This window comes from Antrostomus carolinensis, unplaced genomic scaffold, assembly GCF_000700745.2.
Source record: "Antrostomus carolinensis isolate BGI_N321 unplaced genomic scaffold, ASM70074v2 scaffold12117, whole genome shotgun sequence".
Classification (NCBI taxonomy): domain Eukaryota; kingdom Metazoa; phylum Chordata; class Aves; order Caprimulgiformes; family Caprimulgidae; genus Antrostomus; species Antrostomus carolinensis.
Window position 1 is genome coordinate 14,979 of NW_010325401.1, and position 17,128 is coordinate 32,106.

At 35.9% G+C, this 17,128-nt stretch overlaps 1 protein-coding gene across 1 annotated transcript in view; it reads left to right on the forward strand.

The window, feature by feature from the left end:
- Window positions 1–17,128, forward strand: part of UBE3C (ubiquitin protein ligase E3C) — a gene marked incomplete at both ends in the record, with an annotated part of 64,828 nt that overhangs the window by 5,584 nt on the left and 42,116 nt on the right. The window contains 9 exons of the mRNA XM_010171196.2: window positions 256–371; window positions 1,632–1,789; window positions 3,851–4,004; window positions 4,785–5,005; window positions 5,285–5,439; window positions 7,310–7,497; window positions 15,105–15,191; window positions 15,796–15,953; window positions 16,526–16,758. Of these exons, the coding sequence (XP_010169498.2) occupies window positions 256–371; window positions 1,632–1,789; window positions 3,851–4,004; window positions 4,785–5,005; window positions 5,285–5,439; window positions 7,310–7,497; window positions 15,105–15,191; window positions 15,796–15,953; window positions 16,526–16,758 (1,470 nt within the window). The remainder of the gene's footprint in view (window positions 1–255; window positions 372–1,631; window positions 1,790–3,850; window positions 4,005–4,784; window positions 5,006–5,284; window positions 5,440–7,309; window positions 7,498–15,104; window positions 15,192–15,795; window positions 15,954–16,525; window positions 16,759–17,128) is intronic.

The following is a 17,128-nucleotide window of genomic DNA, read 5'->3' on the forward strand; positions in this document are numbered from 1 at the left end:
AAACAGATAAATTTGTTGAAAGAGTAATGTTATCTGTAAGTGTAATTCAGTCTTAACTTTGGAATTTTAGTACTAGCAGTTGTGTAGTTTATGTTGTATAACTTTTTTTTTCTCATCTGAATGTGATTGTCTTACTTTGTGTTTTGTAAGTCCTCCAAAGGTATCCAGAACAAGACTGAAATATTACTGTCTGCCTTGCAATAAATAATATAACTTGTTGCTGTAAACAGTAAACTTGTGCATATCTTTTCCCAGATATGGATGTGTCAGAATTTAATTAAACAGAGTTCTCAGTTTGTTAAGCAATTGGATGGTCCAGACAGACTCACTTGCTTATTCCAAATAAAAAGACTGTTGGGGCTGTGTTGCAGGTAAATTCTCTTTTCAATATGCTACTGCCTAAAAAGTGTTCAGAAGTTATGTTGGGCACTTTTTGTTTCTTTTTGCAGCAGATGACGTATTAAATGTAAACATCAGATGCTAAAGAAGACCTGAGTGGTGCACTTCAAAGTCCACATACAGTGGGACACAGCTGTGGTGTCACAGGATTGAATTGTACATTTTCACTAAGGTTGAAACTGTGGTTTTGTAAATGCAGCTGTTAGTATTCCCGCTCTCCCTTCCTGACTGGGTGCAGTGGGAAGGCAAAAGGAGTGAAAGAGCTGTCCCTGCCTGTACATGTAAGAAGAAACTCTTCTTAACTTTGCCTTGCCAGCATGATGGTGGGTGTCTGTACTTGCTTCCTGAGTTATTTTAGCTTTCTGCCAAAGCCCAGGAAGCGAGCAGTGGGACAGGTAACCAGAAAAGTGTTTCCCTGGGTTAAGTTCAGATACATGAGAAGCTGTACCTGTGGAAAAAAAGATGACACTAATATCGTAGCAAAAAGTGGCAGATTGATTGCAGTTACATCTGCAAAAAAGGCCTTCTTGACAGAGTATCTTTTTTTCTGTCTAGTGAAATGTCTTAGCTATGGTGTCAAAACAATTTTTGCTGATAGGTTCCATCTTTGTGAATGTCTGGGAAATCAAGCACTTTGTTAGGGCAGCTGTGCATATATACATCTCATACTAACAAACTCTTTTCATTCTGAACAGACTCTTAATCTTCACCATTTCTGTGGTTCCTGGTAGTTGTTTCATAAGCAAATTGCAAAAAGGATGGAGATGGTTATATTTTTAATATTTCCGTCTGTAATCAAGGACATATTGTTTTAGCTGTACATATGATGTTCCCCAGCATTTGTTCCCAGCCTTTGTTGCTCTGGGGTTTTTATGACTTCATTTTTAATATGAGTAGTTAGAATGCATGTTAGAAAAACATGTATTATTCTTTGCTTCTCTCCAGTTTGTGCTGCAGACCTCCAAACTTTCAAGTCATTGAAAGCAAGATTTTAGTAGGATTTAAAGTGCCATATTCACAGAAACCCTGAAATCAGGAATTACTATTATAAAGGTGCCAACAAAAAGACGTAGCTGAACTACTGAGAACACTTGGAAACCAAGTAGTAATAAATTATCTCAAGATTAATGTGAAATTTTTTTGTAGTTTCATTTTTAAATCACTGTACATATGTCTATGTTAAAATAAGAGAAATATCTTGTTAAGTATTTTTTATTTCATTTAATTTATAGGCTACTGCAGAATTGCAATGATGACAGTCTGAATGTTGCACTTCCTATGAGAATGCTTGAGGTATTTTCATCTGAGAATACGTATTTGCCTGTTTTACAAGATGTCAGCTATGTGACATCATTAATTGAACAAATTTTGCACTACATGATTCAGAAAGGTGAGTAGCTAGGAAACAGAAGTTCTGGGAAGTACTAAAGTGTGTAATACCTAAAGACAGTGTTGTTTAATCACATTTAGTCTTTACCACAGACAAGATGAATTAAGTGCTGCATACAGTAACCTATACATTAGATGGATATTTTGCTTGTAATGAGATCACTGCTTGAGAAATTACTGGTTGATTTCTTTGCAAGTTCTGTTTATAAATTAAATATTCTACCAAGTTACTTATACAGACTTTTACCACAGATGTTGAAAGTAGGTGGATATTACCTAGCAGAAGTTTTATTCCAGTAGCTGTTTACACACACATGCACATGCACGTGTGCACACACGCACATCCTGTGCCATATCTAAGCTTTCACTGTGTAAAAGTTGGGCATTGTTTTGCAGCACTGTTCCCCATAACTGCTAACGGTCGTTATTATTGTGAATTGGCATTACCTTTTTGTCCTCCTAGCACTAGAGACACCTTAGCAGGGAGATGGTGACCTAGCTTTTATTTCCCTTGCACCATCGTCAGCAGAACTGTTTGCTGAACTGCAGTCAGGTACACCTGTGCAAACATACTGAAAGTTAATGGATTGTGTAGTTATCACCAAAATCGTGTTTTGTCTCAAAGAAACTTTATTACTCTGGAGATGTACGAAAAATAAATTTGGCTTTCTCGTACCATAGCTTGAGTTTGCAAGACTTGTGGATGGGGAGAAAAGACAAAAACATTAAGAAGTAAACATCACTGATCTGGCTTCATTGGTATAAAAAGTAAAAAGAGCACCTTTCAGTTTGTTAGTTAATTGTTGGAATAATTCTTTGTAAGTTTTAAAGTACATTCAGTGGGCTAGGCTATCTTATCCTGTAGGTCACTATGAGGGGGAAAAAATGGCTGTTATTGTAGCACATTTATTTTACTTGCCAGGCATAACTGAAACTAGAAATTTGTGTTTTTCTCATTGCTTACTATATAGTAAGTGTACCTTCCAAAATATTTAGATTCATTCTTTTAGTGTAATCGTCAGTCCTCCAACTGATACATAAAAAGTTATCAAGATGTTAGATCATAAATTTTAGTAAAAAAAAATTCAGTTTTCTGATCACTTATAACCAAAGAAAAAAAGTGGTTGTGTGCAACTACAAATATTCCATCTCCTAATCATTTATGATAGTTAAGTTGTAAAGAATCTGTAATCAGCTTTTATTAGTATATGTTTTTGAATGTAATTTGTCTTCCATGTGCGTCTTGTCAGCATTGCCAAGTTATTCCTTTATTCTGACTTCCACTTGGTGCGTTTTATGTGAAATTGGGTAGTCCACAACAAAGGGCCTCAGTCTGGACTTCTCGATAACACAACACTATTTATGCATTTGCAGTGGTTCCTGTAGTAGGAACTTGTGTCTTAGTTTAGGAGTTCATTGAGCAAGAGGAAGTTGGTTTAAGAAGAATGAAATCATGTGATTCCATTTGTACTTCAGTGAGACAAAAATAGATTTACCCTTTGCATGTCTTTATGGCTTGGGTAATAATGCATTTTATTACTGTCTAAGAGATCCCTGTTTTGGAAGCAGTAATTGTTCAGCCTGCTAAGGCAAGGTGTTTATACAATTGAGACATTCTGCCAGCAGGACTCTTGCCTGTATGATGCAATCATGTTTTGGAGTAGAGAGGAGAATTCCTCATCTCTGAAAGGGTGGAAGGACAGCTGTCAAAAACACTACTAGAGTCACTCAGAGGAGAAGATCGTATCTTTTTCATAGGTCATTGTTTTTTTAAAAAAACCCCTAAATAATTCATTTTAGCAGCAGGAGTGGTCAACCTTTGAAAATCAAACTGAATGCAATTATGTATTTATGATTTATAAAACGATATTTCCAAAGAGGTTGTTGGTATATCCTGTTAGTTATGTGGACGTGACTGGACTATTGTAAAATGTCTTCCTAAGTAAAGCTTCATGCAATGCATCGTATTTTTCGAGGTAAAAATCTGAAGTATATAAGTTGTTTTATACATAAAATAAGAAAACTAATACTGCATTTTAAAAGTGATATTTCTTATTTGCAGGATACTACAAGTCGCTTTATTTGTTAATTAACAATAAACTTCCCTCGAGTATTGAGTATTCTGATGTTTCTCGAGTCCCTATTGCAAAAATACTTCTGGAGAATGTTCTGAAGCCATTGCACTTTACGTATAGCTCCTGTCCAGAAGGTGCAAGGTAAATAAAGATAATATTGGATATTTGTGCACTTATTTGTTATTGTTAGAGATGCACAGTTTGTTGTTGTTGAGTGTCTAGCTATTCTTTCAGTAGAGTTTGTTCATTCATTTGCAATAGTAATGATTCTTTGGTAAAACAGTGTAGTTTCAGGTGTGTTTAAGAAAAAGGCAATAAAATGCTGGAGAATGCAATAAGCAGCACAGAGAATGGCAAGTATCAGTACACAGGAACACAAGTGTGGAAAAACTTAGATGAGAGCAGAGATGCAGCTCAAGGCAAATGAAGAATTTTAGAGTGAAAAAGAACTTTGTGGCAGAGGAGCTGAACTTTATAAAGAGAAGTAACTAAGTTGTAGCTTACAAGAAGAAAGAGTCAGGTGTGTAGAAAGATGAAACAAATCAAGCTGGTTGTATCACATGTGATAGTGTTTTGTGTTAATGTAGTATTTTGGGGAAAAAGACACTGTGCTTTTAAAATTTTTTCTTTATTTCAAGATTATAATCAACAAATTTAATTTCAGAATAGTTTTCTGTCAGTTCATGAAAAGTTTAAAGGATAAAATTACATGCAAGTTCATCAGGAAAAGGTTGTAGTATAAGAAGTTAATTTTTGAGAAATCTGAGAAATTTGGTTTATGAGCACAGCATTAATGCAGCACATCTTTGCAGTCTTCTTGATGGACGTGTTCAAACTTGCAAATTGATCTATTATTCCATAGATATAATTGTGGGAAAATTTGCCCATATTTTTTATAAAGACATTTTCTCTTCATTTCAGGCAGCAGATTTTTGCAGCCTTCACAGAGGAGTTTCTGGCAGCACCTTTTACAGATCAGATATTCCATTTCATCATTCCAGCGCTTGCTGATGTGCAGACCATCTTCCCCTATGAACTCTTTCTGAATGCACTATTATTAGCAGAAAGTGGATGTTCAAGAAGAAGCGATCGAGCCCCGTGGCTCTTTTACTTTGTGTTAACAGTTGGCGAAACATATTTGGGTGAGGATGCTAAATGGCTGATTCACTGTTTTTTCCCAATTGAGTTAATAAGTTATGTATTTTCGCAGTGTAGTTCAGTGCCAAGCAAAAAGGACAGTTTGTGGATACAAATATTGGAGAGATCTGTTTTATTAACTATTCTTAATGTTTTCAGTAAAAAATACACTCAATTTGGGAAGATTTGACATAATGTGTTTTGGTTGGGTATTTCTGGTAAAATATACTTTATAGGACGCTGTGATTTGACTAACGATCTTTTATTCAATGTCTGTGCCATAGGATCCCTTTCAGAGGAAGGACTGCTTGTGTATCTGAGGGTGCTCCAGACTTTTCTCTCTCAGCTGCCTGTATCTACTGCTGGTACAAATTGTCAAGATGCAAGCAGTGATTCTGAAGATGAGGATGAAGAGATCAGTAAAATGACAGCTACACCAGTAAGCAGTACAGAATTTCTTCGAATGAATTTGTATTATAGCAGCAGCAAATAGAGGCAAAACCATGATTGCCATAAGTCTGGTATGTTTTTTAGCTACATGTAGAAGGGACCATGTTTACTTCTTAAAAATAGATGGCTGCTCACAGTAAGCAAATGGAACTGGTTGCTTACAAAACAGAACAAAAAAATCACCAAACAAACCCCTTACTATAATAAGAAATCTTAAAATACAGGTAGTGTGTCTTCTGAAGGACAAAGCTTTTACTGAACAAAATTTATAAACTTTCCTGCTTTAAATTAGCATTTTACAGAGACTATATTACTCTCTGTATTCTTTAAGTCCATGATGATGCTAAGATATCATGAAACATCTTCCAACTTAGTATTCTCATTTTTTTTTCTCACAGAAATATTTTAAGTTCGACAGTCTTTACCCTGTAGAATTATCTCTGTATTTAAGTATACCCACTACCCTGAAAGCCTTCAAAGGGGGAACACCTGCTTTCTGTAATAATGTGTAGAGACTATATTATAAATAGAACTTTTTGCTATATTTTAGACTTCCACCAGTAAAATGAGTGTGTGCTAACTTTAACCTCCTAGCACTCAGATCAAGGATTTGAACAACCAAAGCTGGAGAGACGTAAATTCAACAGTTTCTTATTGCCTTTTCTATAATATCCATTCAGACACTGCCATTCAAAAGCCTTATGCAATGTGCAGTCTTTCCTTGTGGAATGTGTGAAATTTCACCATATTTAAGGTTCATTTAAAAAAAAAAAAAAAAAGTCTTGCAGATTATTTGGTCCACACACTGAGTTGGGAGTTCTGGATTTCTGTCTCTTTGGGTCACTCTAAAGCTTCCTGGCATTTTCTAAGACCTAGATATTGAGAGTATCTGTTCAGAAAGAGCTGTACTGTTGGGGAATACGTACAACCTTTTAGTTGTGCATTTTCAGATGCAGTGCATACTGTGACCCCAAAATCTTTGCATGAATAAAATGGCATGAATACAAAATTGCCAGCCATGCACAGACTGTGGCAGATTCTACTTGGGAGATAGTGGTGATATTTAAGAGATTATTTGGTAAAAACAAAGCATAAGGGAGGCTTTAATACATAATACTCTTTATTTCAATATGTTTTTCCTCTTTCTCCTATTAGGTTTTTTGTATTCCATATTTTCTTGCATGCCTGTCTTTCAAAAAAAAAAAAGGGGGGGGTGTAGGAGGCGAACTCCTCTTTCTTAAAAATCATAATTGGATAACTTGTATTGTTCAGTGAACCAGACTGCTTTGCTTTGTTGGGGACAAGACAAAGAGAGGAAATAAGGAAAGGAAAAGGTTGAGCTCCACTCACTCCTATGTCAAGAGAAAGTGTTCCTTTTTGTACACTTCTGGTACTACCCAACGTGTATTAACCACCCTGAAGTTTTTTGTTATTTCTTAACCCATGGGTTATGAAAATACTGTTTGTAAAGGAACTTAGAGTAGACATCCATCTCTGGATTTCGTGTCCAGTGCTGACTGATGTCAGTGGGGAAGGGATGACTGTTCACATGTGTTAAGCCAGTAAATTATCTTATTTTACTCTACCCAAGTGTTTCAGTACGCGCTTATTTTAAAGGGGGAGTCTTTCCCACTGGCCTAAGTGAAAAGATTGATACCACAGCCCAACAGTTGCCTACCTAGGGATTCATTTTGGCTCTTGGGTCTGTTGCTTTTAAGAATGGTACATGTGTGCTTACATTTTAATTATTGTACAAGAAAACTGTATATTCTAGTAAAATTCTGAAGTTTTTTTTTTTTTTAAAGGGATACTTGATCATTAAAAAACTTAGAGCACGTTTTTCTTTGATATGTTTGTAGGGTGATGGGAGGATATCAGTTCAGTACATAACTGAGGAGTGTCTAAAGAAATTGGATACAAAGCAGCAGACAAACACTCTACTGAATATGGTTTGGAGGGATTCAGCTAGTGAAGAGGTCTTTACCTTGATGGCATCAATCTGCCACACGCTAATGGTACAACACCGAATGATGGTGCCAAAAGTCAGGCAAGTATAAAGAATGGTGATGTTGAATTGTTGTACATCTAAAATTGATTTTATTGGATAGATTTGTTTTAAATAACCTGTGGGGTTTTTTCTGTGTTTTCTTTCCGCTTAAACTTCAGAAGAAACTTCTTTACAGTGAGGGTGACGGAGCACTGGGACAGGCTGCCCAGGGAGGTTGTGGAGTCTCCTTCTCTGGAGACATTCAGAACCCGCCTGGACGCCTTCCTGTGTGATCTTATTTAGGTTCCTGCTCCGGCAGGGGGATTGGACTAGAAGATCTTTCAAGGTCCCTTCTAATCCCTAACATTCTGTGATTCTGTGATTTATGGTCAGCTGAATTCTAAATAAGAATTTCAGAATTTAAGTAATAATTCCAGGCAGACCAAAGAGTGAATTCATTCTGTTTCTTCTTTTTCTTCTTTTTCACTGTGCTTTCTCTGGAGTAATCACTGAATCCGAAAGTGTTCACTTGTTTTGTTTAGTGAGTTGCAAATAAGTTAGTATTCTATCCCCACATTGAGGACTATGGAACCGGTAGTGTTTGTGATCACAAAAGCGCACACAAATCAGGATTGCAAAGATTCTTGAAAGGAGTTTATCCATCCCCTTGCTCAGAGGCAGTGCTGAGCATCATCCCAGAAGTTTGTCTATGTTGGTTTTAAAACTTTAAGTGATAGGGATTCCATAAGTCCTTATATCTGGCTGAGCAGTGAAACCAACTTGTTCTCTCCCCCCTTTAATATATAGCCAGAACCTCTCTTGCTACACATTAAAACGATTCTGAACTGTTGAAAACCACTGTGGTTTGGGAAGGGCTTTGGCACCTGAGATGAAAATAAGAGACTTGTTCATTTGTAGGGCATTCTTGTACAAAAACTGCAAACCACAAATGTCAGTAACAATGGAAGAAGTTTTTTGACCTTTTTATCATCGAACTGAGACCCATAAGTATTAACCCTGTTCTGGTGCAAGTAGTTTTGAATAACTGTGTAGTTGCTGGTAGTAAAGTAAGTATTTAGGGAATGTTGTAAACATAATCAGTTCAAACTGCATTGTAAACAGTGATACAGAAAACTAATTAGGTGCTATCTTAGCCCAGTGGTGTTTATAGCTGTTAGAGGAAGTAAGATGTCAGTGAAACTGTGATTGCTCGATTAGGGTAATTAGTTCTTTGTAGACTAATTGCATTAGAGCAGGATGTGAGACCTGAAGATCATAGCAGCAGTTGAATTAGTATGCCCGCTTTATTGTTGCAAATCCTACATTGCCTTGGATAGTAATTACTGAGTTTAAATGCATCACTGCTTTGACTTGAGGTGAACTGTGTGGGACAGGGTGTTTAACGAATAAAGAAGTCACACAGAACTTTAATTGGATGAGTATGGCATCTGTTTCCTCTGAGAAGCCGTATTGGGTCTTTGCAATTATTTGTGATAACTGCAAAGATTATCCAATTTGAGGAGTTGTGAAAGCTCTACTCAGCATCTAATAATGGAAAGCAACTTAAAAATTGTAACTTCTGAATAGCTCCAAAATAGCTGAATTTGCCAGTTTTAGAAATAAGTAGTAGAGATACAAAGATTTGTGTCACTAATACCAGTGGAGTTACTTTCATGTTCAAAATGAAGTTAATTCATACAGGTATTTGATAAATTAAAGTAGACATTTAATACTAGTTCTGACTTCCAAGTCAGTCATAAGTGTTGGGCTTGCCAGGCATCATCGTGTCAGGAGGTGTCAATCTTTTGTCCTGTTCTCAGTACATTTTAGACCTGGCCTAAGTTACTGGTGTTTCTCAAAGGACATTTGATGTTGTTTTAAAGGTCGTAAACATTGTGCCATTTCAAAAGACAATTAAAAGATTTTTTTCTTGTCATTAATTTACATTTTTTTTAATTGCATTGTGATTTCTTTTCATTGCCTGAAATATTTTGTTTAATAATAATGATAGTCTTTTGAAAGATGCTCCACTTGTTTTGAAACTAACTTTTAAATTACTTGATATTCAGAATAAAGTGTATCTATTTAATTAAGCCATGTAGAAATAGTTAAGCAGAAACCATTTATTTAAAATTATTTCTAATATATTCTAAGAGCTCAAAAATGCTCTTTTATTTTCTGTTTGGAAACATACTGGGTCAAATGGTTTAAAAGACAGAAAAAGTTGTTATGAAAACTTTGCTTATTTAACTGCATTTACAAATGTAATAGAAAATAATAGTAATTAAAAATATAAAGGCTGCAGATCTGCAAAGTGGAATGTTAAAGAGAGTCATAATTGAAAGTAACTTCAGTAACTAAAGAAAATTAGACTAAGGTTAACACAGGCTTTGGAAGGGAGGACACAACAAAAATCTCTATTGCTTTAATAGTTCTGAGACTTTTTTCCTTCTTGAAAAAAGATAAGAAACTCATAGTATAGACTTATGTCACTTCATTAAAGCTGAATGCTGCTGCTTCTTGTGGCTCCTCAGTATATCTTTGATTTGTCTGATGATGATGATATATGGTGTTAGGATGTCGATGCATTAGCTCAGTACTTTCTTTGGTTTTGCAACAGAGACCAAGAGAGAACAGAACAAGATACCCAAAAGTACAAGGTAGTTTTGATCAGAAGGAGCAAGCCTCTAAAGTTCCTTTCTGAGAGGGATCCAGGGGTGGATTACTGGAAATACACGTGGCTTTGGATGAGTTGCCAGGAATTTTGATAAATTCTATTTAAGGTCTGTAAGGATGCCATCAAGCCCAGTTAAAGAAAAAGGCCACGAGACTGGAGAAGTGTATCTGTAGCTAGTGTTCAGAAAGCCAGGTGAGAGGTTTAGAGTAAAATCCTGATGGTAATTAAGTCATTGGGAATTGTACTTGTTTTCAGAGGGGCAGGGCTTTCATCTCTTCACTGTAAAGTTGGTGTGTATTAGTCAATACAGTTGTGTTTGTTTTTTGTTTTTTGTTTTTTTTATAAAAAGAAAATGTGAGTCTTGGAGTATAGTTCTCATTACGAACAGATTTGCAAGGCTTTTGTTCCTCAAAATTATACTTTAAATAACTAGTAAATTCTGTTTCTGCAAAATATTTAGGAGTGTAATTTACTACTGTAGATTTCAGGTCACCACTGTGGCTTAATGTGAAACAGTGGTGGGAGCTGTGCTTGTACTGGGACTTCAGTCACTATCAGCCGTCTGATTAGTGCCCCAGAGTAATTGCTGATCTTGGTATAACAGTTTCATAGTGACCGTACATTACTACTATTTAATTAACACAACATTGCTAATCTGAACCTGTGGTTGAAAGTTGTGTGGAAAACTGACATTCTGGGGTAATGAGCAGCCTGTCTTCATGTGTGTTCTGAAGTTACTTGGGCTTCACACGAGACTATTTCAGTAATTCTGTAGGGAATGCTCTTGCACTGTTGTGTCTTAAAACCAGAATCATTGCATATGAAGTTTTTACCTTTTTTTTTTTGAGTTTTGCTTGACATTCTTGGTCCAATACAAAGAGGAGCAGAAGCGTACAGCAGCCTGAAGAGCAGCGTAGTTCATGTAGCGGTGGCTTTTCCTGCTGTCACGTACCTGTGGCACCTTGCAGTTCTGAAGTGTCAAAATCCCCTGCCCTGGCAGCAGTGACCTCTCCCAGACTGTATGAGCTCCTCTCATTCTAGTGTATTCTCTTCATTAACTTAAATGGTCTCAGTGGGAAACTGGGCCCAATTTATGACCTAGACTAAAAATCTTGCCTTTAACTAATTAACTTGTAGTGGTGCCTCAGCTAAATTAAGCTTAATGGGTCATTTAATCTGTCCCATTGTGCAGTAGGAATTTGACACTTTTTTTTTTTTTTAAACCAGAAGTGCCCAAAATACTGTTCTGGCAAGTACACATAAATCATGTGGCCTTTGAGGACAATTAGATAACTACAGAGAGAAACAAGGTTCTAAATAAATGGTCGTTATGTACTTACTTTCGGGGGAGCAGATAATTTAATTTGGTATGATTAAAATAGATACTTAACAGAAATCACTGGGGTGAATTTAACTCTGTCATAGCCTGCAGCTGAGACAGCGTGCATTTTTCTACTTGAAAGGAACTGCTTCTTTCTGGTAGTAGCAAAATGATTCTTCTCCCAAACCACAGAGCTAAATCTGAATATTGAACTTTACAGAAAATGTATTAATGAATCCATTATATAAAACCATGTCTAGTGGTCATATAATAAAGAAGGTGGTGGTGTGCAGTGAGATTTTAAAGAAAATGCAGAACCACCAGATGGGAGGGGTAAAAACCCAGGGTTTAAACTTTAGCTACTTGGTTTGTTTTTAGAATAGTACAGATATTGAAAATGAAACCCCTGAGTTATATTATAAAATTTAAAATTTATAAGTTTATAAAAATTTACATAATAATGTGTAATCTTTTTGATTTCTAGTGTGTTGGTTTGGTTTTTTTTTTCCTCTAAAGAAAAAAAGTGATCAGAATTGTATGGACACTCAAGCTTTGCATTTCCTGATCTCTAAACTTTGTGGATTCTTGCTTTGTCTTCAGGGTATATCAGCTATCCTTGTAATGTTCTGTAGTTTATCAGGAATTTTTATCTTGCACTGTGTCATTTTAATGTAGTTCTAGATGGAATGCTGTTCTTTAGCAGACGCACATCTTTGCCACAGAAGAAGACAAAATAAGCTAGCTTTTGACCTATTTTAATTCTCAAAGTTTTTCTTTTTTACTTTTTAATTTCTTAATTTAAATGTTTTTAGGCTTTTTCATGGGTTTTTTCAGTGTGAAGTCAAAAATTTTGAAACTTTAGTACAGCCAATTTCTTGATCTTTTGCAGAGATACAACTTTTCAAGGCCATCATTGCATTGTGGGGATTTTTTTGTTACAATTGTTATCTTCTACTTTGAAAGCCATTTTCCACACTTGGAGCAGGAGGGTAGCAGGTTGTTTCTGCTGGCATTCCTTTTGCAATGGATTGTATCTCAGGTGAATCTAGTCATGTAAAATTTTTGTAACACAAGGCCTAATTCACCCTGCTCTGTTTAGTTTGCAGTTTCATGTTTATTTTCTGGTAACAGTATGGAAACTTCAGAATTTATTAATTCATCTGCTTCATATTTCATATCGACAAAGCAGGCTGTATGATCACATCTTCTACAAAATTTGCATTTTTGTATTTGACCAGATTTTCAGGGAAGGGAAACGTGCAAGTTAAATACATTCAGCATTTCTGGAATCGGGCCATGAAATGTAACAGTTGCTACAGTTGACTACCTGAGTCACAGATATGGAATAAAAATGGCTAAAACTTAGACACAGGTTATTATTAATATAAGCTCTTAAGGTTTGTCCTTTTTTTCCCTTCATTATTGCTGAATATTGCTGGAATGAAGAAAATGAATGACATTATGATAGGTTCAGTGTCCATAATGTTTGTTCATTTCTGCTAAAACTATTACATAATTTCCAGGGATGATTGTAAAATTAACAAGTTTTTACTTGGAAGCCCTGTGAGACCTAATGGCACTGTGCCAAATTACTTTTCATTTCAAATATGAGGCTGAAAACTGAAGGTCACTGAGGAAATTTCTCATTTCAGAAACCAAGACATCTAAGCTATCATTCAGATATTTAAACATTAAAATACAAATTCTTATTTGAAATTAGCTCGAGATAATAAGCCCTTCCTTACGTGATAATGCATAATTTCCACCCAAATGCCAAAATAATGTGACTTTAGAAGGAAGTAAAATTCCCATGTATCAAATGCAGGTTGAATTTTTTTTTAAATTCCACATATTTAAAGTAGAACCTAATTTTACAATAAAACTTATCTTAAACTGGCATTAGCTGCAGTTGCTTCAGATTGGACTCACACTTAGTAACGATCGCCAACATGCAACTTCTCTGGAATGTGTGAAACTCCCAACTCTTTTCAAAGGTACTGATTTATGTATTTAAAATTCAAAGTTTTTGAAACGAGGGGCGATCCTTCAGCAAAGATGCACTGCAAACCAGAGGTTGCTTGTATTTAATTTTCCCTTCTTCTGCATGGCCCCATCCTGTTTCCAAAACTCCCTGTACCTCTGAAAGTCCATCCTTTCTGTTGGGTGAAGAGTTCTGCCCTTCCTAATGCGACTGGCCTTGCACAGTTTCTTGTCTGTGTGCCTGGCTTTTGGTGAGTGTGTGTGTGAATTGAGAGCCTGCAGAAGGGACTAGGGTCTGTGGATCCCTGGGTGGGAGCGGCTGTGCTTTAGTGAAGGCAGCAAAAAGAGAGAGCCCAGAGGGCTTCAGCAGCTGGTAAGTGAGGGCCCAGAGGCATGTGGCCCTGTGCAGAGTTTGTTTGTGAGTGAGCATCTAGATTTTCTTGTGGGTTTTCTGTTTTAATGTCTTTAAATGAATCGCGGCTTAAACCACTTCCAAATCTTTTTTAAGTGTTTACTAATATTTAACTTTTTTCCTTCCTGAAATGTGTGCTTCTCTTCCTTTTGCCATCTGGCAAATTTTAATTTATCCATGTGGTTTGTAATAATCATTAATTTTTGGGCAGCAGCTAGTCTGCCCACCCTGCTCCCATTTCCCAGCCTCCTACCTCTTGTACGCATGGTCACAGGGAATTTTGATGTTACAAGCCTATTGACCTCTGAGAGGAGATGTGGACCTGAGTATCTGTTTTACCTTATTTATTCTAATAGTAATTAGGAGACGTAGGAAAGTAGCATTTAGGGTAGCTACTTGAATATAATTCTTCAGTATCCAAAAAAAATTGGCAATTTAGTCCGTCAAATCCTGTTTGGTTTCATAGACACTGTTTCAAATTATATTTGTCACATATGTTGCTTCTTGTGGGGGGAAAATATAGGCTGGGAGAGACCTTTTAATTCCAATAAGCTTTTTATTTCTTATTTTTATAAAAACTTTATCCTACTGTAATCATGTCTGAAGTAGTATGGCTAAAGTTGATCACGTATATAACTTGACTTGTGAACGTACACATTAATTTTTCCAGGTATATAAATCTTTTTTTTAGTCTACAGATGGGTTAGTGTATGTGTATGGGTAGCTGTCCTGACAGACATTGTCCCATTGATGATGTTATATTTGTGTCTGCCGTGCAGAATTTACCAGTAAAATTGCTACATAATTTTATGTCAATAGTTGCTTCTGGCATAAATTAACTTTAAAGTATTTCAACCTGTTTTGCAAAAAATGGCTGTTTGTTCATGGCAGAAGAACCACAGGAGTGGCCTGTTAACTAGTTGGTGTGGTTTTCTGTATCAGAATTTTAAAAAATCCCAGATAAATAACCAGAGTGTATGTTATTTTTATTTAATGTGTGTTTAATTCTGTGGAATACTGCAGACTTGGGTGTATATAGTATGGTTTGTTACTGAGTTAATGAAGACTGTGTATTTTAGGTATAAGGATTTATATACTTGTTTTTCAGCTTTGGTGCTTTCACCAGATTAGATTACAATATGATCCTCCATCTTGAAAAAATAAATTTGAATTGTTAATGTTTGAGAAATTCTTGACAGAAAAGTCCTTATAGAAGCATTATGTTTTGTGAATACACTATTTTGGAAGACACAATTTATTGGGACTTCCTCTTGCAGGCTTCTCTATAGTTTGGCCTTTAATGCCAGATTCCTGAGGCACCTTTGGTATTTGATATCTTCAATGACTACACGAATGATTACAGGGTATGTATTATACCATTTCTGAAACAGAGTCTTTGTTAAAATAGAGCATATCTAGTGAAAAGAGAATGAAGCAATTGGTGGTATGACAGTGCTTGTGGAAGATGATTGAAAACAAAACTGTAGTGGTTACTTAGCACCTGTGATTTCATAAAACTGAGCAAAATCTTAGGAATTGGAAAGTTGTAAATAATTACAGGTAAAATAAAGAAAATCTTTATTTGAAATAAGGCGGATGTTGGTGATTTTTGGAGCTCTTACTAGCATCAGTGTAACAAACACCAAAGCCCCAGGTACTTCATCCCAAGTACATGAGTTTTGTCTCATGTGTTTTAACTAGTCTGGAAGTTGATGGTGGCAGAAGCACGTTCCCAGGAACCTGCAGTTTCGGGAACACGTGCCTACATGCAGATTAGTTAGTCTCTTAGCTTTGTGTCTGTTCTAAACCAGAAAGTATCTGCAATCTGTAATAGTTAACGCCAAAATGTATATATCCTCGAGACACTGAGATATTATAGTGACAAGAGTAACCTGTTTTTACTAGAATGCTGAAGTTAATGCTTTTTAGAATATTTCATTAACCATCTCTTTAATTTTGTATTTTAAGGTCTATGGTGCCACTCCTTCAAGTGATTTCAAGAGGCTCTCCAATGTCTTTAGAAGACTCTAGTCGAATTATTCCTCTCTTCTACCTTTTTAGTTCTTTGTTTAGTCATTCACTTATTTCTATTCATGATAATGAATTCTTTGGTGATCCAATAGAAGGTGAGTTTTGAGCATACTAAATAGCAGTGTGTGGCAGAATGTTTTTGTGTCAGGCTACAGAGGTCTGTCAGCAAATGATTTGCTGACATCTGTGGAGAAGGCTCTTCTGGGCTGACTTGCTGATAGTCCCCTGAGCACTCAGCTGTCAGCTGGCTCTTTCATGGTGATTGCATTTAGAAAAAAAGATGGGGGGGGGGGGAAGATGGTCTGCACCTTGGGAATCCTAGCTTTACAGGGTCTGTTATGGAAGTTGTTAATAATGATAATTTTTTATGAGTTAGTGAAGAGAGTGAAGTTCTTCTGGACTGAACCTGCAGTCTAATGTAAAAATTTAACATAGCAGGAATCACAGAAGAGAATAAGAGAATACTGTAATTAAAATCATTGTGACTGCAAGCAATTATAAGACCTGATGGCCTTTGTAAATGTATATGCATTCTCTTTTTGGGTGATGTTTCTTTTCTCTAGTTTTAGAGTGTGAATATTAAAGTTGCAATGAAATAAGTGTTTTTTAATAATACAGTGATTAAGAAAAAGTTGTTTAAGGAAACTTAAACTTGTGTTTTATGCAGTTGTAGGTCAAAGACAATCATCAATGATGCCTTTTACACTAGAAGAGCTTGTAATATTATCACGCTGCCTTCGAGATGCATGTTTAGGAATCATAAAGTTGGCTTACCCAGAGACAAAACCAGAGGTTCGTGAGGAATATATTGCAGCATTTAGAAGTGTTGGAGTAACAAAAAATACAGAAATGCAGCAGTGTATACAGACGGAACAGAAAAGGTGGATTCAGTTATTCAAGGTAAGTTGTATCAATTTTCAGAACATATTTAAATAAAATTTTCAAGTTTCTGCTGAAGGTACGACATTAGGTATTTTTTTCTCTTAATTCTACTTTCAACACAGTTGTTACAAGGAATATGGATTTAGAAAGTTGCTTTTTGTTGTATATGCTAAACGTTGAGTAATGAAATTCTGATAACTAACAATTCCTTTTGCTTTTGGCAACTCTTAATTTTCTTGCTTATCCTGTTTATAAAAAAGGTACTGTACAAAATACAGGTTTTTATAGGATTTTAGTCTCCCATTCAGCAAGGTACTTAAGCATGTCACTATAACTTTATGTAGGTGTCAAATTCTAGCTGAATCATATGATTACTCAAGCACTTCTG